The 26,256-nt window shown below is 37.3% G+C and overlaps 2 protein-coding genes across 2 annotated transcripts in view; both read right to left on the bottom strand.

Moving 5' to 3' along the window:
• LOC140166041 (uncharacterized) overlaps positions 1-26,256 on the bottom strand; it is a 245,583-nt gene that overhangs the window by 170,417 nt on the left and 48,910 nt on the right. The window lies entirely within an intron of this gene.
• Positions 4,301-9,139, bottom strand: LOC140166037 (uncharacterized). The gene is made up of 2 exons (XM_072189411.1): positions 9,073-9,139; positions 4,301-8,589 (listed from the first exon to the last, which is right to left on the bottom strand). The coding sequence occupies exon 2, from the start codon at positions 8,264-8,266 to the stop codon at positions 6,956-6,958; it is 1,311 nt and encodes a 436-aa protein (XP_072045512.1). The 5' UTR covers positions 8,267-8,589; positions 9,073-9,139; the 3' UTR covers positions 4,301-6,955.

The following is a 26,256-nucleotide window of genomic DNA, read 5'->3' as shown; positions in this document are numbered from 1 at the left end:
GGGATTTTTTAATTTTCCAATCGATGGGGGGGGGGGGGCACATGCCACGATGATGCTACACCACTGAATGATCCTAGTGATGAGGGACAATGTAAGGTGTTATGAAATCTGAGGTCAAAGGACATTAAGGTGGTACTGCACCCCTGATAAATTTTGTGACTAATTTTGCATTTTTCTAGTTGAAATCCATACACCCCCTACAGAAGACATGACCTTAATCTAATAATCTTCCACACAATGGAGTCTGTATTTCAAATGGGGTTATTTGAATGGGAGAATCCATTTGTGTGGGAGATTAAAGTCATGTCTTCTGTAGGTGGTGAATGGATTTCAACTAAAATAGCCCAATTTTCAAAAGTAGGGTCTCAGATCTTAGGCCTAAAAAAAGTTTGATTAGCGTATCCCGACCGACCCTAAAAGTAGGCTAGATTTTTTTTTTTTTTTTCCATTTTTTTTTTTTTGCAAAAAAAAATGAATAAATATTCAAAAAAAAAGAAGAAGAAAAAGTTCCAAGGCCTTTATCAAACGCAATCTACAGCTTTAAATGTAAAAAAAAATCCCGACCTACCTACCCTATTTTTTTTACCCTAATGTTACGCCAATCAAACAATTTTTTATAGGCCTTATTAGTGGGGAATTTACAAATGACAAGGGTCATGAATATTTAAAGGGGGTCATAAAGAACCGTTTTGACATACATGCATAGGAACTGATTTCAAATTTGAATAAATTCTTAAAAAGCAGTACTCCCAGAATTGACTACCTGACAAAAAGTATCTTATAGTGGATTTGATTGCAATTTTGAAAAATAGTATAGGTGTAAAAATAATTGTCAAAACTGACGGCAACACAGTCATAAATATCATGTCAATAGTAAATTTAGTACGTTGTAGTGAATTATACCAAGGGTCTTGTGGTTTGCATGTTTAGCCCAATAGTGTTCACATTTAATTTACCCATAAGGCGAAGAAAAAAGAAAACCCTGTTCTACGGGACCGACCGACCCAGATCTGGAACAAATTGGTGAAAATAATTTCCTGTACAAATGAATGCCGACCCAAATTTTGGACATTTCAGGAACAATTTTTTTTTTTTTTCTCAAATTGCAAATTATTAACAGATTTTGGTGATTTTTTGGGTCATTTCAAAAACAAACAAAACTAATGGCAAATGGTGGTCATAGACCACAAACCTACCTGGGGCGTGTTGGTGTTGTGGAGGTATCTGACCCCTGCAAAATGTTCCCCTGGTCATGAGGTTTGTTGTCACCGAGTTTGAGTCCCGTACTTCTTACAGATGTTCAGAAAATGCTATTTTAAGATTTGACCCCAGATGACCTTTAACATGACCCCTACAAAATGTTCCAAAAATGTTCCCCTGTTCATCTAGTTTGTTGTCACCGAGTTTGAGCCCTGTACGCCTTATAGATGTCCAGGAAAATTCATTTCTAAGATTTGACCTCTGTATGACCTTTGCCCTGACCTCTGCAAAATATTCCCCTGTTCATGAGATTTGTTGTCACTGAGTTTGAGCCCCAAACCCCTTACAGATATCCAGAAAATGAAATTATAAGATTTGACCCCATATAACCTTTGACCTGACCCCTGCAAAGTGTTCCCCTGATCATTAAGTTTGTTGTCACCAAGTTTGAGCCCCATACCCCTTACAGATGTCCAGGAAATGCATTTCTAAAATTTGACCTCTGCATGACCTTTGACCTGACCCCTGCAAAATGGTCCCCTGGTCATGAGATTTGTTGTTACCGAGTTTGAGCCCCATACCTCTTACAGATGTCCAGATATGCAATTGTAAGATTTTACCCCTTTAATGACCTTTGACCCCAATTCTGTATGCAAGTTATAGGCGTGTAGTATAGCCGATGCATATATGTGACGTGTCATGTCAAAAGGAGACACTTTTGGGCAGGTTATGAATTTTGAGGTTTTTACATATCTTAAATATAGAGATATTTTGCTCCACAACGCCGTTTTCCAAAATGAATTAGGACATTCCTAAGCAAAGATATTGAGTTCGGAAGTTATGGTATTACAAAATTGGAAATTGAGATATCGGCCTTTAAAAATATTATTGACAATGTTGAGAGTGGGAATTAACTTGAAAAATGTCTCAAAAAATACAAGATGCCAGTTACATTCCGGTCTGAAACTATCAGACAATATTTTTAACATTAATAACATCACAAATTAGCAACAAACCCCAATTGTGAAAAAATCACCCACCAGCAGATTTTTGGCTATTTCTCCATTTACGATCCTGCCCAAAAGTGTCTCCTTTTGACATGACACGTCACATATATGCAAATGACATCATTGTACTATATAATATGTGGTAGAAGAAGCATTTTGAAGGTATTTGGTTAAATACCAGAAATATGCCCCCTTAATGACCTTTGACCCCAATTCTGTTTAGACACTATGGGCACTGGACATAGCCAATACATATGTGCAAGTTACGTAATTGTAGGGTGTAACATGTAGGGGAAGAAGCATTTTGAAGTTTGTTGGCAGAAGAATAAGAATCGGAGAGCATTACAGGTAAAAAGCCGACCGACCGACCCTACTTGAAAGGTCCGTCCGCCCGTAAAACAGGGTTTCTTTTTTTCGTCGCCTAAGAGCTGTAAATATAGAAAGTTACAAACATATTTTAACACAATAAATTGGTGACATTTATTTAACATATTCAATGCCATGATGTACGATTTCCATCAAATTTAAATTTTGTTATTCTTGACCCAATATGCTGAAGTAAGTATTAGTCATCTGTCAGGAAGAGCCCATTTTAAGCAGAAATAATGGAGTTCTATATAATTATGCCTTTATGTCAAAATTGCCCTGTTGTTCCACAAACAACAAATTTGGCTGATTCCATTTAGGTTTAAGTCGGGACATCATGAAAAAAAAAATCAGGTTTCAATTTTTGTTTTGCCCTGTTGTCTTATCGGGCAACAGTTAGTTGTATTGGGACATGTGTAAACATTACAAAAAATTTAAAATTTTATTTTTGATTTTTGATTTTTTTTTTTTTTGCCATGTTGTCCTGTCCTACAAACACAACAAATTTGGCCGATTCCATTTAGGTGTAAGTTGGAACATTTTAAGGAGTAAGGGAGTGTTCATTAATACTTTGGTAGGGGGGCTGGTCTAACTCAAATTTCTCCCTCGAAAACTTTTTGACCCCCCCTCGATGGACCGCTAAACTTTTTGACCCCCTCTTTTGACAGACAAAACTTTTTGACCCCCCCCATTATCATATAACAAACATACTTAATAGTGTTGTTTCCAGTGGTGTGGTATCTGGGTCACATGTCATTGAGGGAGGCAAATGTTTGAAACATTCCCGGTGGAAATTTTCATTTTATACTTACTTTAGATTTGTCCCAAATCAGGGTGTTTAGCTGATTTGACAGGGATAAATGAAATAAGGATTTATTTGGAGGTTCATAGGTACATCAGCATAATTTGGATCCGTGGCTATTATGATAGGCCTACTGGCCTAGTACAAATGCGCGCGAGCCGCACAAAAAATTTGGCCATATTGAAGCTTGAATGGTCAAATATTGTTAAAATTGGAACTAATTTATGCAAAATGCTAAATGGTCAAGTGTGAGATTAATTTTGTCACGCAAATGTAGGCCTACACAGGTATCAGTTTTGGCCCCCAAAGACCGTGGTACCTGGGCCTGTGCCCACTCTGCCCTATGGTAAATCTAACCATGGGCCTATGTATAAAGTTTGTTTGCAAGGAGATATAGTAAGCTGAAGTGTGCAGTTTACGTGGAAAGAAATCCAATTTATTTGCAATATTTTCTTGATTTAGTTGTATTTTGATCAGATTGGTACATATTCATATTTGTAGCCTACTTTGAAGAGATATAAAATTTTATGATAAAAGTGCCAGTATTTTCTTAGACCAACTCAGATGTTGCATGTTGCGGATCATCTTTAACGTTATATAATTAATAGATATGTGTACACTAAGTGCCATCATTTTTTCAAACAAAAGCACTGAAAACCCAAACTTGTCCATGTTAAAAGTGACATAGAGGCTCTCAATGCGCGCAAAGCGCGCGAAAATTTTGGGTTTTGAAGAGGAAAACTTTTTGTCCCCCCCTTTCCTACCACCTAAAACTTTTTGGTCCCCCCTCTTTTAAGGTCCAAAACTTTTCAAAAAACCTTCAAAAAAGTACTAGAATCTGCAAGTCATGATATTTATGTCCAGTACTATGTATACATGTATAATCTCGGAGTTATACGCATGATACGTGAGAAATAAGATGGGTATAATGGTGATTTTATTTATATATTGGAACAGGTTCAAACTATCATAGTATAGTTTTATTTGTTAATGTGGCACATTTAAATAATTGGTTATTTCTTTTTGTAGGTTAACATCAAGGTATAACTTTAAATTTGATGTTATAACAATGTAAACTAAGTAAACTCATAAACACAAGTCATAAACACCCCAAAAAGTAATAACCCCCTTCAGGTCAAAAAACAAAAAGTGTATGTTTGGCCTCAATCAACCGACCCTAATGTTGACAAATGGGGGAAAAGTTTTTACTGTACAAAATACCGATCCTAATTTCTGAAAATCCAGAAACACTTTTCTTTTCCAGTCTATACTAATGACCAAAAATATAAGTTATAACAAAATTTATCACTTAAAACCTGCTTTAACATGTAAATTAAGCACCAAAATAGCATCGCATTGTTACACATTATTTAAGCAACTACAGGTATAACCTATTTAACCAGATTTTACATTTAAAATACCATGTGAGGCCAAACATACACTTTTTTGGCCTTTTTACGAGGCAATAACTATCTATGCATCCAATTTTAAAACTGAAATAGCAAAAAGAAACACATTTTAGTACACGCAAATTTTGATTCCTCATTTATCTGCATAGCTCAAAATGTGTAGCCATGAAAGAGTTGATCATTTTGATAGCTGAATCAACATTTTGTCCTCGTACAACTATTAATACTTTGTAGTTAGGAAACTAGAACACTACCTGCCGATCTAACATTGCCTCTGATTGGTCAATTACATGATATCTTCACTTTAATCACCATTTAGAATGGAGCTTTGCAAATAATTCACCCCAATTTTTTTGTGTGTGGTGAAATTATTCTAACAATGTTGCTGATTGGGCCAATTGATAATAAAAACTTCTTTTTGGCCAATCGGCAAGTAGTTATGGGGTTTATAGCCCACGCAACAGAGATAACGAGTTTATTTTGTTGGCTTGACTTGAACTCAATTTAAAAAAGTCGTACATTATTGCTTTAAGTGTGTGTCAAGAATATATCTTGTGGTCAGCTTTAAAAGCCTTAAAAGCAAGTGGTCTTCTCAGTAAACCACAACGTGGGTAGAACATAACTGTTCTTGGTAAATTAGGTGATTGAAGCGTCATAGGCGCTGCATTGCATGTTTAGTCCTATTTTGGATTTGTAAAAAGCATGTGGCGTTGTTAGACGTGGATGGACGTATAAAATATCAGTCAATTGCTTCATCATCTGCACGTATTGCAAATCGAAGGTGGTGGCCTTGGCAATATTAAAGATGCTCTCAGCGTATCAAGAGTGTTTTAGTATTATATAGTACGTAGGCTACAAGTACAAGTAGCGAACGATACTCTCAGTAAACATGGTAATAGTACAACGCGTGGGATGCTTAGATGATGATAATCTAAACTTAACTTCAAAGATGTTTCTGTGCTATTCCAGTTGAAATCCATACTCCTCCCTATGGAAAACATGGCCACAATCTTCCACACAAGCTCACACAGGGAGTGTGAATTTCAAATAGGATTGCCTGAATGTGTAACTTGGTTTGAAATCTTTACCCCTGTGTACAATGGTGTAGGAGATTTGAATTTCAACTGCAATAACCCATTTATTGAATGAGCCGCTTGCACTGTCGGAGTAGCTGAAATAATTAAGCAATTTTTTATTGAGTGATACTTGTATTTCATTTGGTATCTACAACTTCTATTTTCTTAAAACCAATTATAAAGCTGTATTAAAGCTGCATCTACCAATACCATAATTGCATTTATTTATTTATAATTTTTAAAACTTTCTTCAGGCAAGGTAGCCTCTTCAATGTCAAAGCGCTGATTGTCAAGAAAGCCCTGCAAATACATAACTATACATCATTTATCATTCAGATTTGCAGTTATTTGCCATATTACAATGTGAACAGTAAAACTAGGTTCATACACTATGTGCAACGATACCAAAACAGTTTTTTGAGATGAACACTAGTCGGGATAACAAAAGTGACGTTCTACAGTCAAATTGTTACGAATATGTGACGTGGTATATCAAAAAGACACTTTTGGGCAGGTTATCAATTTTGAGTGTTTTACATCTTAAATATAGAGATATTTTAACGCCGTTTCCCCCAATGAAATCGGATATTCCTAAGCGAAGTTATGGTATTATAAAACTGGAAATTGAGCTGAGATATCGGCCTTTAAAAATATTATTGTCGATGTTGATAGTAAGAATGATCTTGAAAAATGTCTCAAAATATACAAGATGTCAGTTATATTCCGGTCTGAGACTATCCGACAATATTTTAAACATTATTAAACATCACAAATTTTGAACAAACCCAAATTGTGAAAAATCACCCCCTTTCGATATACCAATGTCACATAATGAGCAGAAAGATTATTCCAAACATGTTCCAAAGTGGATCCATTCTCATTTTGAAAGTGCATCTAACATGTAGGGTTAAGATATTAAGGAATATGAAAGGAATGAACATGGATGGAGGAATGTGGACTTTGAACCTCTGTAATCTGAAGAAGGTGAACTTGGGTTTTGTAGCAATATCTCAAAGTATACAGTCGTATGTTGGTACGGGTTTTTTTTTCTTTATTAAACGTTTAAGTAGCTTTGTACTGCCTTCCTTCAAACAATCAAGATTCATTTATAATTTCAACAGCAACGATTGCTGCGTGGAATCGAAAAAGAATCATGATTGGTAACAGCAATAAGATGATAGCAATGGTTGCACTAGGACCGTAAAATGCATCCATCATAGGATTAAAGTTGGATCTGTGTTTTCTTCCTAGTCCAAGCAAGATCCCACTTTTGAGCCATTCACTTAGGTTGATCGCTACAAAGAATGCCAGACAATTCTTGACGTACTGAGGCACATGCTTTCGACGGGCAACAATGAGTAACCTGGTCTGCAACCAAGCTTCGCAAAATTTGACGATTGAATAGATCAGAAACAGAACGGCTAGATAGGTGCTGTTGTACACATGGTCTGGATTAGGTTCTGAAGAATATACCACTGCAGGATAGGGTGTGGTTGAATTCGAAGCACCTGATGGCGATAGAGCGGCCTGCTTCACCATTGTCAGGTATCCAATGGCAGCAACTGCTCGGAGAATGTAGTATATGGACTCGCTACAAGCGGTGAAGAGAAGAACATATTCATTACCGTTGATGAACGAAGCAGCAACGCTCGGCAAGGAACCAAGTTTGTAGAGCAGAGCAGCAGATAGGATCATCAGTGGAGTGAAGAAGATCACCGTAACGCCGCGATAGATGTATACCCGTGTTGTCAGATCTAGAATGACTTCATCTATGGTGGCTAGAGCGGAAACTACTGTAAATGTGATACCAGTCAGAGTAGCTGCCGTTATTATAGCTTTCTTGTTGTACATAGGACGAGATTGATGCCTCAACAATACTAAAGAATCTGCATCATCATCAGATTCAGAGTCTGTATCGGGTATGTAATTGTCCAAGTCAACGCCTACAGGCTTGCGGTAAGATTGTGGCTTGTGTTCTTTTTCATCACCCCGCTTCATAGAGTGCCAAATACTGAACAATACCCCAACCGCTATTGTTGAAAATTCTACATAAAATGGTTCAAAGAATTCTTCAGAAAACTCAAAAAAATCTTCAGTTCCTTCCGTGATGTTACCGTCCTCAAAATCATCCATATCCCACAGTGGTTCCAAGATCGCTCCTATCCAAGACCACATCTTTATCCCAATCATTGTAGAGATAGAATAATGAAGGATCCTTAAATTGGGCAATTTTTCATGGATGAAGTCATAAAAGAAAACTAGTTGAACGCACAGAGATATGATATTCAGGACATTATCAATATAGACGTAGTAAACATTGTCAATATGGTCAAAAGAATTTAGTATGATTTTTAGAATGCACCATATGATGCTTCCAATACCAAATACAAACAATGTGAACATCATGTACTTTGTTTGCTCATAATGAGGGCTAACAGATCCAGAACGAAGCAACCATCTATGGATACGTGGATTATCGTGAGACCAGGATCCTTGTGTGATTTTTCTGCGCTTGTACCACAGCAAAAAGCAGCATAAGACAATCAATGCGATGAAACAAAGGATTCTTAGAAATCCGTAAGCATCTTCAGAATTATTTTCACTCTCATTGTATAATAGAAGCGGAATAACGGCTAAACCGACGCCAGAGCTTCATCCGAGGACAAACATCCAAATTGTCGCCGAGTAGTAACTACTGAATTCCATCAAGCTTTCTTGGTGTTGCAGGTCTATCTGAAAAGGCGATCAAAATAGTTTCATTTAACATTTAAATGCGTATAATCGTGTTACGGGGAGGAGAATTGGTAACAAGCAAAATGTGTCAACGAAGTTAATGTAGAGATTGAATAGACAAGGTGCCATAACACAACCTTGGCGGAACTAATCTGGACATGTACCATAATCACGAACAACGGTTTCTGTGTAATATGATTGAAGAGTTAAAGTTATTTGTCAAGACCAAAAAAGTACGTGATACTAGTGACAGTTTCGTCATAGAAAGCAATATGGATCCGCAGGACACCATGAACAGAGACGAGGGGACATTATTTTTAAGTCACATTTAATCCTCTTCTCAAATCAAATGACTTTAATCGAGACGGGGAATTGCGGAGATTTGATTTTGCCCCAACTGGTGCCATTTAAATTCATTTTTAGGGCTATACAATGATAATAGCTGGTCATAATATCGAGCGCTATAAAAGTTCGCTTACCTGATTCATTCCGCGATATAAGTCAGTGTTGGATGCCATGGTGAATGAATGTATTGTTAATAATAATGCAATGTATAATAATGTCAGGTCAAGTCAACTCGTCAATAAGGTATTGTTCCTCATTCCATGCATGTGTACAACCGAATGTAATACATACAGGATGTAGTCCACTATTCACAAAATCCAGAAGAGTTCAAAACGACAAACAAATAGCTCTATGATTTCCAGGTCATACTATAGACTAAATGTAATACGGCTTAGCATAGACCCCTAAGTAATATTATTATTCGTACTTTGATAGGTTCTATAGAATAGAATAATTATTGGCATTGCAACACCCCGAAAATTCCCCGCCATGCTGAAATTATATACACTCCGGTGCCGGGGATTCCCGTGATTGCACAATAACTTTCGACCCATATCCTTACCTTTACAAAATGCAAGATGGGACAACACAAAAAGCTACAAAAAACTTTTCAGGACCATTGAAACTTCATAAGTTGCTGCACTGGTTTTATTAACTTCGGGGACTGGACTTGAAAGTAGCTTCTTCGACCTAGTCCGTCCTACGGAGCCCACCATAAATATGTTAGAGTGTAATACTTTTTGACAAAGCAAGTGCAGAAAAAGAGCTGAAAATCAAAATACAAAAGTCTGAATTCCGATTTAAATCTAACCTCTCACACCCCTGAATGCAATTCACCTGCTATACCTGTGCTAGCTACGGCATTCCTATCTATGACGTTGCTCCGTGCGGAGAACACTTGGTCCTGATGGGACCAGATTGATGTATTGTTCTTTGCACTGATCTGGAGGCAGTTAACCTTGTGACCTCTCGTGCAAGCGCCCTAAAATAGTATATCATATATGCAACGTGGTCTCCCAACTAAACTGCCGTATATAGTCAGTTTACAAATGATCTTAAACTGATCATATGCGGCAGTTTATGAGAAAAAGTGATAGCGCCCTCTGTTGTTATTAATCGTATTTAATACGTATTTACAACGTTGTGAATAAATATTTGACACCATAGAATATAAAAACTAGTAATTTGATAAGTTAAAATAAGATTTTTAACGGAATAAATCTAAATAATATGATTATGCAGTTTATTCCGTTAAATATTTACCCCATAATTTCCCTCATTCTTCAGGCCCTGCCCTCTATCGGGTGTTAATTTAAAGTTTAACCTTGATTGCTATTGTTTCTTTGTAAGCCTGCGGCGCAACCTTGAACAATATTGTCCTTGAGATAACAACCCGTAGCCACCCCCAGCCAGTTGACCGGAGCATTCATTTATATATTGCGTTATTCACAATAAATCTATTGAGTATGGCATTCAACACTGACCTATATCGCGGAAGGAACGATAGTGAGGTAAGCGCAACTCTACAGCGCTCGATCTTTTAATATCAGCTATAGACGTATAGGCATATTACTTTTACCCAACATGGCACCGGTTGAGCCAACATTCCCGCGAACATCAAGTTCATGTATTAGCCCTATCCCTAACCCATTTCATTTTCAATTTTGCTCGGGACCCTGAACCATCGGGACCCTGGACTTCGTCAACCTTGTCCACCCGCTTTCTGCCCCTGATTGGAACTCCATTAGTTGTAAGTCCTCAATATGTGAGTTTGCGGCCTATGCCCTACCGGGCTGCGGCCTTGGCGGTGTTATTTTAGCTTATTTTAATACTGGCCGGCTCATTACGGCTTAAAACATCAAGGTCGCAAGCCCGATAGAGCTGGGGCCGGAAACGCCCATAATGAGGACTTCCAACTAATGAATTTCCAATATATAATGACCCCGCAGGGCAAGAAAGCAAAAGTAACCTTAATGTAACGTTGACCAACAGAGGGCGACAATATATTGATCTTAAACTGCTCTATTATAAGCCATATGTAAACTGACTGTGTACGTTAGATTAGTTATGAGACCAGGTTGATCATAAAGGCCCTGGCATAAAGGCAGTTCCAAGACAAGATATAGTGACGTCATCGAAGAGTATCAATCGGGAAGTATGAGTATAGCGGATTTTGGGATTAACAAATTGCTAGTACAACATCAATAAGAGATATCCGCATTTTCCTTTGTGTTTTCAATGGTCCTTTTTCTTTTCTTTCTTGGTGGGGGTGTGGGTGGGTGTGTGTGTGTGTGCTCCTACGACCCTAGGCCCCGGGGTAACGTGCCCTTTCCCTCTCCCTTGTCGACGGGACAGTTAAAATATACTCATTTGTAATTACAGGAATGTTTTAAAAATGAAAATATTAATTGATCGCTTTTTTTTTCAGACAAACCCGCATCGCCAAGAAAGCGTGATGGAATTCAGCAGTTACTACTCGGCTACAATTTGGATGTTTGTTCTAGGAAGCTTTGGTGTCGGTTAAGCCAGCATTCCTCTTCTATTGTACAGTGACCATGATTCTAAAACTTCTGAAATTGCTTACGGATATCTAAGAATACTTTGTTTAATCATGCTGCTATTTGCCATGGTACAAGCGCAGAAGAGTCGCACAAGGATCTTGGTCTCACGATAATCCACGTTCCCACAGATGGCTACTTCGATCTGACTCTGTAAGCCAAACAAAGTACATGATGTTCACATTATTTGTATTTGGTATTGGAAGCATCATATGGTGCATTCTAAACATTATATTGACTCCTTTGAGCCATGCTTACTACATCTATATTGATAACGTTCTGAACATCACATCTCTGTGTGCCAACTGGTTTTCTTTTACGACTTCATCAGCGAAAAATTGCCCAATTTAAGTACCCTTCATTATTCTATCTCTACGATGATCGGTATAAAGATGTGGTCTTGGATAGGAACAATCTTGGAACCATTGTGGGATATGGATGACTTTGATGGTGATTACATCGCGGAAGGAAATGAAGGTGTTTTTGAGTTTTCTGAAGAATTCTTTGAACCGTTTTATGCCGAATTTTCAACAATAGCGGTTGGTGTATTGTTCAGTATTTGGCACTCTATGAAGCGGAGTGAAGAAGATCACAAGCCACAACATTACCACATGCCTGTAGGTGACATGGACAATTACATACCCGATACAGACTCTGATGATGATACAGATCCTTTAGTAATGTCGAGGCAATCTCGTTACATGTACAAAAAGAAAGCTATTGTAGTAAAATGGTGTTCTGCTCATTTAATCTAGTGATGTGCGCCCGTAAGCTGTTATTTTTGTTAGTGACCTTTAACCTTGGTTGCACGCGAATTGGAGATGGCTGCCTTCACGAGTGTGTTTACAATGTGAAACTTCAGTGAAAACCGTTTTATACAAGGGAAAATCATATCAAATCAATAATAATGAGGGGACATCGTAATTGCAGAGGAATATTGTGATTGCAGAGCATGATTTGGGACGATTGACTGAGTGATTTTATGACATTTTATGCAGTAAGCTTACTAATGAAACTACTTGAAATGTGCATCAGCATGAACATGGAACAACATTGAACAGTCAAGTGTGACTCTCAGACCTTCTATAAGTTACTGAAATGTCAAACTGGAAGTTGTGGTAGCATTATAGACTGCCGTTTAACAGGTGACAGTTAATTGAAGTACTTATATGCAGTGTTGTTGTGATTTTATGAAAAGAAAACGAAAGAATAACTTCTGTTATATTTTAATATGTGTGCAGTCTGAATCACTTTTCATTTGGAACAATTAGATCTCTCGGGGTCTTCCACTGGCCCCAAACGTCCACCCGCCATCGCCGCTCGGCCCCGAACCCCATTTCTTCACACATGGTGGCAGCGGTGGGATCTTGAGATGAAAAAAAATAGCGGTAGGATTTTGAGATGAAAAATAGAGGTGGGATGTTGGAGATTTAAAAAAATAGCGATGGGATAGCACAGATCAGCGATTAATATTGGACATGACATGTATGATGGAACCAGATGGCAAAGAACACAGGTGCTACGGAGGACCATTGTAACACTTGCACAATGTTGCCAAGAACTTCTTTCAAATGAAGAGACATTTTATTAAAACATCATTAAGTACAGCAAAGGAACAGTTTCAAAGATGGTCAAGATTGCAGATTTCATGTTCGCTGTGGGAAGTCAACTGTCGACAGTTGCATCTAATTCTGAGACTGAGTATGTTTTGACGGCTGGATTTTTTCGTGTGATTTTCAAGGATCTGGGAATTCGGCAGTGAGAGGACGTTTGTGCTATTAAATCATGTGATGTGGTGGAGGAAGTATTTGATACCGAGATCAAGTACCGGTGACTCTACGTGTAATTAATGTTAACTAATCAAGCGAACATGATCTGTCTTCTATGGTGTGTTGTAGTAGATATTTGAGATCTAACTACAAACTGACATTGTGTACTGTACTAAATAATGGCAACAGATCTTAACTTTTTATATAAACATGTGAAAATATTTTTTTACTGAACTGAATCCTGGCCAGGTTTTCAAAATAAATATTTTATGTTCAGCGTTGTCACAAAATCATTCAAATTATTTCTGGTGCCCAGTCTTGCCTTAACTGGTTGGGCTGGGGACTGGGAACTCTTTGGTAATGACTGTCTTGCTTTCATTAGTTGGGTAGTTATTTATCACAGAGATGGTTAATTTCTTTGTTACAAAATCATTCAAATTATTTCCAGCTCCCGGTCTTGCCTTAACTGGTTGGGCTGGGGACTGGAGAACTTTTTGGTACCGTTATGGCTGTCTTGCTTTCATTAGTTGGGTAGTTATTCATCACAGAGTTGGTCAATTTCTTTTTCACAAATGTGTTCTGAAAATATTTGTTTGCTAATTAAAGCAAATTCATGCTGTGTGGTGTAGGCTTCAAAGGATTTGTTTAAATTCATAGTGCAGCGCGACACATTCCAAATTGGGTTTTGTTTTGGACGCGCTGGGACAGCGCTTGTGCGAAGAAGGGGGTTGTGTAGTAAAATGGTGTTCTGCTCATTTAATCTAGTGATGTGCGCCCGTAAGCTGTTATTTTTGTTAGTGACCTTTAACCTTGGTTGCACGCGAATTGGAGATGGCTGCCTGCACGAGTGTGTTTACAATGTGAAACTTCAGTGAAAACCGTTTTATACAAGGGAAAATCATATCAAATCAATAATAATGAGGGGACATCGTAATTGCAGAGGAATATTGTGATTGCAGAGCATGATTTGGGACGATTGACTGAGTGATTTTATGACATTTTATGCAGTAAGCTTACTAATGAAACTACTTGAAATGTGCATCAGCATGAACATGGAACAACATTGAACAGTCAAGTGTGACTCTCAGACCTTCTATAAGTTACTGAAATGTCAAACTGGAAGTTGTGGTAGCATTATAGACTGCCGTTTAACAGGTGACAGTTAATTGAAGTACTTATATGCAGTGTTGTTGTGATTTTATGAAAAGAAAACGAAAGAATAACTTCTGTTATATTTTAATATGTGTGCAGTCTGAATCACTTTTCATTTGGAACAATTAGATCTCTCGGGGTCTTCCACTGGCCCCAAACGTCCACCCGCCATCGCCGCTCGGCCCCGAACCCCATTTCTTCACACTATAATAACTGCAGCTACTCTGACTGGTATCACATTTACAGTAGTTTCCGCTCTAGCCACAATAGATGAAGTCATTCCAGATCTGACAACAAGAGTATACATCTATCGTGGCGTTACGGTGATCTTCTTCACTCCACTGATGATCCTATCTGCTGCTCTGCTTTACAAACTTGGTTCCTTGCCGAGCGTTGCTGCTTCGTTCATCAACGGCAATGAATATGTTCTTCTCTTCACCGCTTGTAGTGAATCCATATACTACTTTCTCCGAGCAGTTGCGGCCATTGGATACCTGACAATGGTGAAGCAGGCACCTCTATCACCATCAGATGCGTCGAATTCAACCACACCCTATCCTGCAGTGGTATATTCTTCAGGACCTAATCCAGACCATGTGTACAACAGCACCTATCTAGCCGTTCTATTTCTGATCTATTCAATCGTCAAATTGTGTGAACTTTGGTTACAATCTAGGTTACTCATTGTTGCCCGTCGAAAGCAGGTGCCCGAGTACGTCAAAAATTGCCTAATTTTCTTTGTAGCGATGGATCTAAGTGAATGGCTGAAAAGTGGGATCTTAATTGGACTGGGAAGAAAACACAGATCCAACTTTAATCCTATGATGAATGCCTTCTTTGGTCCTGTTGCAACAATTGCTATCATCTTATTGCTGTTACCAATCATGATTTTGTTTCGATTCCACGCAGCAATCGTTGCTGTTGAAATTATTAATGAATCTTAAGGTGTTTAATATTGTAGAAATAATGACCAAAATAATATTCTTCTTTTAACATGATAAACTCCTCAACAAAAATTTGTAACGTTTTTTAAGCATCTATATCTCGGATTCTTTGTCACATGTGCATATCGTGTTGCATATCAATGAAAAGCTACTTCATACTCCTTTACCATGTTTACAATGACACCACATTTAAAACAATCACCCTTTTCACGGCTGAGTACACGTGTTATGAATGCAGTGGAGGTATCAAACAGAATGTTCCAAATTGACCATTATTCTGTGCTTAAACAACACTAGTCAATAACCTCAATATCGGGTGGAAAAACCATATGCAGCCATAACAGCCAGGCACTTCTTCATCATGCTGCTCACCAGCCTGATCACGCGTTGCTGGACAGTGCGATGGCATTCCATTCTTCAACCAGGATTCGTCGCAGCGCAAGCCATTCAATGTGGTTGCATTGGCTAATCTGGCACGCACAGCACGATCAAGCTGGTCCCACAAGTGTTCAATCGGGTTGAGGTCTGTGCTGATGGCAAGCCATTCCATTTAATATCTCTATTTCCATATCCTGTAGGTATTCGTTGACTACCCTGGCTCTGTGGGGGCGAGCGTTGTCATGTTGGAGGATTGCATTAGGTCCAAGATTGTGAATATATTAGATTGCAGCTTGCTTCCAATATTTGGTGTGTCCACCCCTTGCCAGCTCAAGGACACGTACGCGACGTGGCATTCCCTCGACTAGGTTTGCCAAGGATCCTTGTGGAATGGTCAATTTGGCACATTACGTTTGCACCCCACTACATTCACAAGACGTGAACTCAGGCGTAAAAAAGCTTAGTGATTGTTTCAAATGTGATGTTATTGTAAAGGAGAATAAAGTAGCTATCCATTGATATGCAACACGATATGAACATGTCACAAATAATCTGAGATATACATTAGATGCTTGAAAAAACTTTTGAAACTTTTGTTGAGGAGTTTATATTGTTGTCGTTGACTCCTGTCGTACAATTCTTTCACAACTTCAGCTGTGTAACTTTTCCCGCTAAAAAGTTGTTCCTTTTAATTTTAGTTAATTTTAGAAAATGCCTGGAGTTTTCGTACTGATCAGACTTCATATGTTCTGATCGCACTACAGAAGAGTTGACATGTGAATTCTTTGTCAGGCAATTTGTTCTTTGCCCGGCAATATTCGCGCCCATCATGTTTTTTTCCAAGACCCGTGCTTTTCAAATTCCCGCCACATCACAATAAGGTCATTGATCTTGTAATTGTTATTTTAAGATGTGTTGCAGTAGATTTAATATTATATTTGTCATTACACGAGGAAACAAAAACAATCTAATGTGGCGCTACATGTGGAAGGTCAGGTCTGCAAAGGTTTTTAACCAAGTGGAATACTATTTGCTGGATATCATGAAATATATACATGTATAAACGTGATGCATCCCTTCTTGCTATGGACAACAGGTATTAATTTTGATATTAATAAAAGTCATTCCCTTCTCCAATGATTATACTTTTCTTGGCAAAGCGAATCATAGAGGCCATGATATGATGGAACCCATTTCTGCTCTGTGGGGACGCCTTGTTCGTGGGCGCTTGAACTCGCATTAAACAGGTGAAGTTCGCTAAAACTAACGCCGACGTTATTTGCCAGTCTTTGTCAAGGGGTGAGTATGAAATGTCATAGCCAATCGACACGATCGATGTCTCGCCTCACCACAGAGCATACCTTGAGAGGACACTTGGCTCATTTGCATGGCAGTCGGACTCTCCATTGTATTTGTTCATGTGTGTATGGAGAGCAATGGCGACCCTTCATTGTATTTGTTCATTTGTGTATGGAGAGCCATTCTTGGAGCCCATGGGACTCAGGCTAGGTCCTCAGATAGAGTCAGACGCTGTATATACTAGAAACGCATATTCTTAATTCCGCGTTTATTCAATGTTAGCATTAAATTTGTATTGCCTGGCGGCCTCGCGCAATGGAAAACCCTGAATTTGTTACATAAAAAGAAATGAAAATTAAAAAAAAGTCGGGTTCCACCTGAGTACATATTAAATGGGTGTAGAAATTGTTTTGAAAATATTAATTAATTTAGACAAACATACGGGATATAATGAACCTTTGACATGACGCCATGATGACATGATTTTATTAGTCGTTTTATATCACCTATACCGTGTGTCATAATACCAATATTTTGTAATTTTATATCAGAACTAATATTTTGCATCATAAATGCGCAGTCCATATGTACAAACGAAAACTAATCTTCAAGATATTAAGCTTTAGAAGACTTCAAAATAACATGTCACTAAGCAGGTCATAGGTGCTGGCCTTGTCCTATTGTACTTGTTCATTTGTGTATGGAGAGCTCACTGACCTGTAGAGAGGTTAATGGGAGAGTTTCTTTACGGGGCACTTCTCCATCGGTTTCAGGGCGTAGTTCATTAAACTCAACGGGCTGTTATTTGAAGTGCTTTTATGTTATTGCAAAACGGATCGTGGCGAAAGCTAATAAATAATTCATACCAGGGTTTAATTGATCTGGGATGCGGACATTTCATTATTCGCAAACCACCGGGATTCGATATAGGTTTGCGTTGTAAAATGAAAATGTGAATAAGAGTGTCATCCCCTTGGCCTCACTTTCGAGCTCGCAAATCAGCCAAATTGCCATAGGTTTGCATTGCTAGGAGACAAACCGAGAATTTAGTGTCATCCCTACGAATGGTGTCGATACGCGATATTTACGTGAATTGGTAGCCATGTTGAGTTCTGGAATAAATTCACGAGTCAAATAGTAGCCAATGGGAGTATATTGTTGACATGATAAGAAGTTTGGGGTAAGTAATCAATTTCTTTCTTGTCAAAAATAGCGAAAACGTTGGCCAAAATTAAACTTCTTATAAAACACGATATATTGCAATAGTCGATATTTAGAAGCATTAGCGCCAATCCGGCATACATCTTTGCCTCGCTTTCAGTTTTCCGCTTCGCTAACTCCGGCCTAATTGGAGTTAGCAGAGCCAAATGCCGCCAATGGCAACGAAGTGGCTAATTACGAAAAAGGTGGATTAAACATTGAGCGGAGCTTCACGCAGCTGGGATGTATAAATAAGACGTAAGACGAATAGCAATATGCACACAGTTATTCAATGATACACATGAGCTCACATGCACAAAACGTACGTGTTAGCCATCACTCGATCGGCGAACCCTAAATAAAACTGGAGATCTCCGGATTTAATATACAAACTTATATTTTACTGTAATTAAAACACTTCAGGCTTAGTCTTTCACATGGTATTTAGTACACCATTGGGCATTACAATCATGCAAAAGGTAGAATGTCAAGGAAAATTGAGGGCGTAGCTGTTGAGCACATTGTGGTGGATATTAAGGTCATGTAATATAGGGTGTATGGATTTCAACTGGAATATCAATACATGCTATCTTCTGATGACGAGGGTTTGGATGATATACTTGTCCAGCTCTAAATATTTGTTATTAATTTAATGATGTTGTTTTTTCTTTTTAATTCGTTAATTTGTTCATGTTCATGACCATGATGGATGTCTTTTGGTTAATTGAAGTCAGTTGTTGTTTAAACAATGACAATCATTAGTTGAACTTTCAACAATACTGAACTTTGCTATGAATACATGTAGTGATAATCGGGGAGAACCAAGGACATCGGAAACTTGTTTTAACCACACAACTCACGTTACGTTGGCGTACACTACATCACAATTATACAAGGTATATTGGTAGCCCGGGATTGGTAGTAAAATGTCATTTATATATTGTGATGTTTTTCACAATTTTTATATTGTTTTACTCGATTGATATTATTTTGATTAAATTTCATAATACTTCACCTTGGATTTCATTTCATGAGCGTACTTTTTTTTCTGAGGAAGGGCAAGGGGGTGAATTTGGTGGGATTGACAATTTTTTTCCTTAAAAGTGGTCAAAATTGACAATTTTGGCCCACAATAAGGCGATTCTTGCCCCTAATAGTGTGATTTTTGCCCAAAATACGACAATTTTTGCCCCAAATGTGGTAAATTTCGTCCAAAATAGTGGATTTTCGGTGATCTTTTTTCCTGAGTGGGGGTGGCCAAACTGGGAAAGGGGCGGTCCCTAGATAATGTGGAGAATAACGTCGGCCCGCCCAATAATACCAGGTAAATTAACTTACTAGCCTCACCCTACCCGCAATGAATGTGAATCTGCGCGAAAGTGATTCGCAGCTACTGTATGGCTGTAGCAGTGTTCACAAATTCTGAATATATGACACATGTATATAGAACAATAAATTCATATTCGTGTAAATATAGTTTCGCGGAGCATCTGTTTTGTCTTCTTTATCAGTCATTAATTTTTTTTTAACTTGCTGGTCATGGCTACCACGTGACTTTAATCAAATACGGCTTCATACACCAACTTTCAAAATACACGCGTTGTCTTTTTAAAGACATTTCTTACTACGGAAGTAGGTGTTGTTTTATCAGTTGATTTTAGTATTTGACACCTGTTTATTATATCATAAAACTTCATATCCAAAAAATGATTTCTAAAACTTTTGATATCTACAACAACAAGAATGATCAGTGAGCAGAGCTAGTCATACCCGTTTTTGAGATATTGATACGGCGCTAAAGGCTACAGCTTTTCCAGACACAGCGACGAACCCTATATACAGAGGTAAGTTATCATCTTGTTACAAGGAATTCAAAGTAATTTTATTATCAATAGACCCACATAGAGGAATAGGCTACGACATCTATCGTGAGCCAATCTGCATTCTGATGCCATGCAAAAGCCGACGATCAGATCAAAATTTTAAAAGGGGCATGACCAGAAATCCGTGTTAAAGACAGAGTAAGCTTAAAACGCATTGAAAACACAAAATTACAGTCACAAAATATATAATATTAGTAAATCACCAAAGCGAATGGTAACGTAGGTATGTGGAAAAGAACAGCATTAACAATTAATTACAAAGTTTTGGGAAAAACGTCCCAAAATTTAAAACAAACACGAACCTTCCAAACTATTTACATATTCGCACTCGGCGGCCCAGTCACTACCTGCCGCTGTGATTTGGGGTAACTCGACGCTTCCCCTCTCCAGATACCTGTACTTCAAGTTCGCCCATACCCCATGCCTTAAGTAAATGACCATCTTCAATATTCTGGATAGGCCTAATTAGATTTAAATGTGCGTGGGTTAAAAACACCATTGAATGAATTTTGCTCGCCAAGAAGGCGGAAAGCTTAGAACCATCATGGGATGGAACCATTAATAGTAAATTGTTTTTATAAATCGAATTTTTAATGATTATGCGGCTGAATGCTCTTATCACAAACATTACAAGGCTTCTTAGTGATCGGGACAAATTGAATGTGATAAACTGTGAAACTATATAGCCTAAACAAAGACAAATATTAGAAAATATCATAATAACAGGAAAAATCGTAATAGGCCTACTGAGGTAATTTTCAGAAACGTTAAAACATGTAAACCTATTTTAATTGCCTTTACCATTTACTTGCCCTTGCGTGTTTTTACTTTAAAAAGTAAGAACACGCAAGGGCAAGGTAAGGGTAGTAGGGCTTATTTTGGAATTATTGTATGTGGTTATGGCTGTTCGATCCTGCTACTGAGGCAGAAGCGGCAAAATACCGGGACAAAATTGACTAAAAATTGCGATTTGCGTAATTATTTCCTTTTAAGACCAAAATAAACCCGATTTGGTCTACTTTAGCATTAAAGTTGCATATTTTATAACACACTTCGCGCGGTTGTCCCGGTTAAAGCCATCCCAGCAAACACAAAACGTTTTCGACATCATTCGCAAAAGGTTATAAAAGGTTGTCAGAAAACGTTTAAATGTCGGGTTATATAAAGGGTACAGTAAAAAGCTGCGTCGGCAGTGTGATGATGAATACAAAAGTAAAAAGTAGGAAACTACCGTGAAGTATATACCGTGAAGTATATAAAGGGTATATTATTAAGAGTATAAAACGTTTTCATAACCTTAAAACACATTTTTTGATAATCTACTGCTCAGCAAACAAAAATGTTTTACAGAAAACGTTTAAATGTTGGGTTATATAAAGGGTATAAAAACGTTTTAATAACATTCCAAAAACATTCTTCAAACTTGATACAAAACATTCTAAACAAAATGTTATTTTGGGGTTGAAAAAATATTTTGCGAAAAATGTTTGCCCAAAATATTTTCAATAACGTCATATAACCCGACATTTAAATGTTATTAAAAGGTTTTGAAAAAAACATTTTAAGAACATTTCTGTGTTTGCTGGGTTCAAATATTTTAACATAATGTTATTTAAGTATTGACACAATATTTGGCAAAAATGTTTGCAAAAATAGTTTTAATAATATTTTTTGAAAACATTTAAAAATATTGTTGTAGTGTGTTTTCATACAAAACGTTTTAAAATGTTATCATGACCTTTATATAACCCGACATTTTAATGTTATTAAAACGTTTTTACCTAAACCAAAAGCCAAAATATAACTTATTTAAAACGTTTTTAAAACGTTTTTGTGTTTGCTAGGATATTATAACATTTTCAAACAAAATAGATTAGCGTTTCTTTGCCATAAAATGTTAGCTTTTACTGTCAGATATAGGCCTATCCCCTTTTATTTTTGAGACGAACAACTACGGCAAAGCAAAGAAAATTGGAATTTACTACCAGCGCACATGTCGCCAATACGTACCACTCCTTCGGTCATGTTATAGTACGACCTTTTGTTGTGTATATCACCGTCCCGAACGCCGTGTACGTACTGTGTGTCAAGTTATGAACATCGTGTATGCGTTCGACTAATAATCCCATCGTAATAATAAAGCGCCGAATCGGGCGTTTTATTCAAAATCTCGGATTTTGACAAAACTACAGCACCTAGAGTCTTGATTTTTGCAGGCTATATTGGTTTAATAAAGTACAATGTAATCGTGTAAAAAAATGAATTACAAAAATTCAGTGAGGGCGTCCTCCTCAGCAAATGTTATAATATGGCTCAAATAAGTCATTCCGGGAACAGTAGGACGATTTTGTAATTTTGCCCCCCTCCCCACCCCACCATGGACAGTCCGCCACTGATTCGAACTATGTGTACTTTTCCATGGTGAATTGAAAGAAATGAATAATGTTAAACTGTAGTTTCAACCACACCATGACTACGGATAATTTGTGTAAGTTTCGGTGGAAATGAAGTGAGGAGTAGTTTTCCTCTTTAAGAGTTCAATATGACCTTAAACGTTCTATATTATACATGCATGCCTGCAAATAAAGTGTAATCATGTTAATATATTGTATAGGCTACTCAGACTGTGCAGAATTAATATTGTATGAAAATCAATTTTCAAAATTACTAGGAGTATTGTTTTTTCCCCAAACAAAAGTAGGACTTTTTGTTCTGACTGGGGAGAAACCGGGGAGGGAGATTGAAGCTCAAGCTGTTGCTGTTTTGTTTTGTTTGGTTGTTGTTGTTGTGTTTTTTTTTGGGGGGGTACCACAAGCCCCCTCATGGCGCCACCACTGTAGTCAAGGCACCGTCTTCGTGGTTTTGTTGAAAGTGCACAACTGAATCCGGGAGCCCTGGATCTGAAAACATAAATATTCACTTTATATACTCACGGTCTACTCTACAGGATTGTTTGTCCTGGTGCTCCCAAAAGTTGACTTTGTCCTTTAATTCGTTCATGCAACGGTGGCTTCAACATCCTTAACGTTTTCCCCAGTGTGGGGGGGGTCCGATGCCTACATAACGGCACAGTTTAGTGGATACATTCTCATAAACTGATAAGAAATAGTGCGAACATGATCACACAACTAACTACTAAACCAAAGAACTGTTATAATTATTTTCTATAAAAGTGTGAGCTTTAAAAAATCCCATCGCTCGAATGAAGAATGCTTAAGTCTTCAGGTGTATAGCTGGTGTTTGAGATGGCAGGAGCCATTTGTTGCAGTTTTAGCCACTTAACTATAACACCTAATATACAGTAAGCCAAAAAATTAAGGTACCAGTTGTGTTCACCCCTGTATATCCAAAATACAGACAAGTATGTCAAAATTAAAACAAGCAGCCAATACCTGTATTGTTTAGCTCTGATTTAAGACCTTATTTTTTTAAATTGGTTGAGAGTTCAAGAAACGGTGATCTAAAACCTAACGAAGAAACGAAATCAAAAGTTGCACTTTTGTGTTCTAATCATTGAAAGCACGACCCTAGTTTTCACGTGATAATCAATGAAAGTACGGTGCTAGTTCTTTTGTTCGCGAACGCTTTGTGTACAAATCAATAGGGCATGCAATGGCGCAAACTGCAACTTTTAAATTGGCATCTTTCTTGGGTATCTGGATTGTCGTGTTTTTATTTCTAAAACAATTTCAACAAATGAGGTCTTAAATTCGAGCTAAAAGATGCAGCTATTGGCTGCTGGTTCCAATTATGACATATCTGTCTTTGCGTAGGATATACAGGGAGTGAACATAACTGGTACCTTAATTTTTTGGCTTACTGTATATTGACCTTATAGGAAATGAGTCAAGGAAGCCAATAATATCACATTATATTCCCATATATCTTGCGGTTCGTTTTTGAGTTAATTTGAATCAATAATCATATCAAAACCAAAGATTTGTTTTCTCCTCAAGAAAATTCGTGCACATATATATGAGCTTATATGGGGCGGAAATGACACCCCTTAAGGCAGCTGTGTACTCTCAGACATGCATGTAGTAAAAGTGCCATAACTTTGTAATTATTAGCGCAAGACATATAAAAGTATACATTTTTATAAAGGCAAGACATAAATGAATGTTAATATTAATACAGATTTGGTGTAAAAACAACAATTATGAAGAAAATCACAAAAAAGTGAGTTTTTGGCAATTTTTGTTCGGTACATCATAACAAAAAACACTCTTTCCAAAAATTGTTGTTTTGTTTTTTTCTTAATCTTGAGACACCATTCCAAAAACGGTTTTTTAGTTTTTGATATTGGCCTTATTTTTTGAGATATTGACCATATAAGGCATCAAAATGAACTTTTTAAAATTCACAAACGCCTATTTGCACAAAATGATGCCTAAAATCGGAAATAGACCAAAATATAAAAAAATGAGAAAACCGTTTCTTAAGTCGATCATGCTTTTTATGATGAGCATAATTGCTTACCTATAGATGCTATATTTATTGAGTTATCGTGTACCTAAATCGTCATTTTACCGAGAAAATGAACATTGAAATAAAGGCCGTTGAAGTTTAAAGTGGTCATATTTTGCACTTTGATCGAAGCTCACAGGAGAATGCGGCAGTTCTCGTTTTTCTACCTTACATTACGTAAACATCGGGTAAATCCACAGCCCTTTGAGAAGTTTGGGCGAAATCTATTCATATCTTGATGTTTAAATCGGGGAAAAAAACTTGAAAAAAATTCACATTTTATCAGCTAAAACGGAGCCATTTGACCGCTAGGTTTTTATGAAATCAGTGCTTCCGCGGTGCTTCCATAAGATGCGCGGCGCATGCAGCTAAGCGTTGCGTATGCGTAGCGTATCTGTGCGTTAACAAATTGCGCGTCTACAAAACGCGATGCGTTGTTGCGCGCGTATACCCCGATGGCACAACAAAGATTTTCTTTCCTTTTAAATTGCGGAAACGAGTGAAATAGTGAAATAAAATCCATAAAATAGAGCAGTTGGAGTTAACAAATCTGGATTTTCTTTCCTTGTATTTATACAAGACATAACAAAGAAAATACATTTCAAAAAAGCTCAATTTCGCGAAAGAAACAATGTCTTGAGTACACAGCCGCGTTAATATATCAAGCCTTCAGATTATAGAAGCCCTACCATTCCTTAAGGGATCTAAAATGAGCGTTTATTGGGTTTCGACAGTATTTTTTGTGGGACCTGAGAGCACCCCAGACCTATCGAATTGCATTCTGAATACGAAGCATGTCTTTCTGATATCAAATAATTTTCATTTTTTGAAAATCACAATATAATACAAATTTTATGACAAATTATAAAAAGTTGATATTTTTCGAATTTTTTTGATATATAACAGTCCTCGAAGTAAATTATATAAATCTAATTATATATTCTTAAAGTGTATGTAGCAGGGAGGAAAAGCCGACGGTCAATTGAAAATTTTGACCTTTCATATTGAAGATATGGATTTTTTTCCCAAAAAGACATAATTTTTTTTGGTGTTTTGGGAAAAAAAATCCATATCTTTAATACGAAAGGTCAAAATTTTCAATTGATCGTCGGCCTTTCAACCCATCTACATACACTTTAAGTATAAATCATCAGATTTATAAAGTTTACTTCAAGTACTGTTAAATATCAAAAATATCAATTTTAATGATTTGCCATAAAATGTGTATTAAATTGCGAATTTCAAAAATCTAAATTATTTGATATCAGAATGACATTCTTCGTATTCAGAATGCAATCGATATGTCTGATGTGCTCTAATGTCCCAAAATAAATACTGTCCAAACGTTCATACCCCAGCCCTTAAGTGTGCTAGCTTATTTGTCTTAATATTTGAGTGCAATGCACCTCTAGGTCATTATGGCCATACTCCCCTTCGACAGAGATTGTTTTTATTCATACTGATATAAATATCAATATTAAAGGAACACTCCGGCAATCACAACAGTATGCCTTATATGTTAGAAAAACATTTAATTATCAAGCACGAATCACGTGGTTTTATTTAAAACAAACTCATATTGACCATAAAACGAATAAAAACAGTCGGCTCTCAACACGCGATATTCAAAATTTCCGCGCCGAAATTTTCTATGTCAATGACGTCATG

This window comes from Amphiura filiformis, chromosome 12, assembly GCF_039555335.1.
Source record: "Amphiura filiformis chromosome 12, Afil_fr2py, whole genome shotgun sequence".
Classification (NCBI taxonomy): domain Eukaryota; kingdom Metazoa; phylum Echinodermata; class Ophiuroidea; order Amphilepidida; family Amphiuridae; genus Amphiura; species Amphiura filiformis.
Note: the sequence above shows the minus strand (reverse complement) of the source record. Positions and strands in the feature narration are given on the sequence as shown.

Excerpts from the sequence above, each read along its gene's own strand:
- LOC140166037 (XM_072189411.1), bottom strand. The coding sequence starts at position 8,266 with ATGATGTTCACATTGTTTGTATTTGGTATTGGAAGCATCATATGGTGC.